The sequence below is a fragment of the Acyrthosiphon pisum genome, unplaced genomic scaffold, assembly GCF_005508785.2.
Source record: "Acyrthosiphon pisum isolate AL4f unplaced genomic scaffold, pea_aphid_22Mar2018_4r6ur Scaffold_21174;HRSCAF=23230, whole genome shotgun sequence".
NCBI classification, from domain to species: domain Eukaryota; kingdom Metazoa; phylum Arthropoda; class Insecta; order Hemiptera; family Aphididae; genus Acyrthosiphon; species Acyrthosiphon pisum.
In genome coordinates, this window is record NW_021770612.1 from 1,657 (window position 1) to 3,740 (window position 2,084).

At 30.4% G+C, this 2,084-nt stretch overlaps 1 protein-coding gene across 1 annotated transcript in view; it reads right to left on the reverse strand.

Moving 5' to 3' along the window:
- Positions 1–1,397: 1,397 nt before the first annotated feature.
- Positions 1,398–2,084, reverse strand: part of LOC103309711 (kelch-like protein 3) — a 1,904-nt gene continuing 1,217 nt past the window's right edge. The window contains exons 4-6 of the mRNA XM_008185907.1: positions 1,828–1,919; positions 1,618–1,766; positions 1,398–1,517 (exon numbers count right to left, since the gene is read on the reverse strand). Of these exons, the coding sequence (XP_008184129.1) occupies positions 1,398–1,517; positions 1,618–1,766; positions 1,828–1,919 (361 nt within the window). The remainder of the gene's footprint in view (positions 1,518–1,617; positions 1,767–1,827; positions 1,920–2,084) is intronic.

The following is a 2,084-nucleotide window of genomic DNA, read 5'->3' on the forward strand; positions in this document are numbered from 1 at the left end:
AGACCGCTAGACACTCAAAGTCACAGTTTTCAGTACGGTTTAATTTTTTTTGAATTTCCCGTGAAACGATTTTCACTTGATCACCACGAAGGGCGCCTTCGTTCGCCTGAATCGAGGCACACTGGAAGCTAGTAACAATATAAAATATCTAGACTGAAAAACCATCTCTACTCAGAATCGTTTTTCTTATACAATGATATTATATCATTGAATTCAAGTCTAATACAATCCATTATACAATGACCGACTTGTAATCTACTGTACAGCAGAGCGACATCCACTTACCTGATTTTTTTTATTACAATTTAAAATAAATAGTTGGATTAGTAATGTGTTATACTTGTGTGTTGGTAGGGGGTGCGGGGGCGAAGCCCCTGCGGGTTACTTTACATTGGATTATTATAGCCCCCTAAAAATTCAACCAAATGTCCGCCTATGGGTACAAGCTTGCATCAAATTGAAATATTGAACATTGGCTACCGGGGTGACTGAGTTGCACTTACTGCAGCAAGTTACACCCAAAAGAAGTTGAACAATCATAATTTTTTTAAGAGTTGTGATTTTCAAGGGAAACGAAGTGCACGGGTTTAGCTATAAAGAATTAGACATGGTCCGAAGGCAAAATAAACAACCAATCACGGGCGAAGCTGTGACAGGTCGGCTAGTATAAATACAATATAATATAAAATAATATATATCCTTGGCTGACAACCCGTCTACGCTCAGAATCGTTTTTTGTACACAATGATATTATATTATTGAATTGAAATTTAATACCGTCCATTACAGTGACCCACTTGTAACCTACTGTACAGCAGAGTGACATCCTCTTACCTACCTGTTTTTTAATTACAAAGATATATTATTATTAATTAATATATCAAATTAAATATTATTTAAGTTCAAAAATTGATAGAAATTAAAAATCAAGCTAAAGAATGAAAGAATCATTGTTTAAAGAAAATAAAAAAATTAAGCTAGGTATATCGAATGTTGAAATTAATAAACATTACACATACTTTTACATTTTTTACATTATCATTCTCAAACAATGACAATATAAATAAGATTCTTTATTTTTTTTACGTTATGAATACGCGTGTAAAAAAAACTAAAATAGAGTTTTGTTCCTCTTAAATAGGTTTGTCGGTCGATGAAAAAAATTACGCTGTAATTATTATTAAATCTTTGAATTGAGTATAAAAACAAATATTTATGTAAGTTTATTATTTATTTTTAGTTGAAAGTTTTAATATATCGAAATATTCTATTTTGAGAATATTATATTCCGTGATTCCGTGATTCCGAAAGAATTTTTTTATTCCAATACCATAACATAGGTATTGCAAATTAAAAGGATTAAATTAAAATATTTGTAGTTTACCACGTATAAAAGATTATTCATGACTCCGACCCCAACAGCACATCTTCATTTTACAGACCAGACGCCATTCTCCAGTTCTGACGTCAAAAACTTCTACACTGTCTAAATAAGTAGTACCATCATGTCCACCAACCTTAAATTGATTATATAATTTATTAGTACCTACTTTATAGTTGATACATTATACTAGAAATAACTAATAAAGTAATAAATTATAATACAATATAACTTACGGCATATAACAAATTATGTACGACACCAAGTCCAAAATAATTTCTTTTAACTTTCATGGCTGTTTTGTGACTCGTCCAACAAGGTGCTTCAGTCGATAACTCCAGCACATTAAAAAAGTATTTTGGATGTTCAATATCCATAGCAATACCTAATAAGGTTATTGTATAATATTGCTACTGGTCCACAATGTGCTTTATTCATTGATGTACCAAATTCCCATTTTTTGATTTTTGGATTGTACCATTCCGTAGTGTTAGTAACATTAGAATTTGTATTTCCAATACAAAAATACAAAAATAATCTGTGATAAATAAATTTATAAAAATTAAAAAGAGGAATACATTATAACGGAACATGCATTATGCAAATTACTAGGCTTCCTAGGTGTAATCCTGATATTTTGTGGAATATGCTCAATATTTATTTGATAACTTAATGCATAAACTAATAACTCAAGACCTACAAA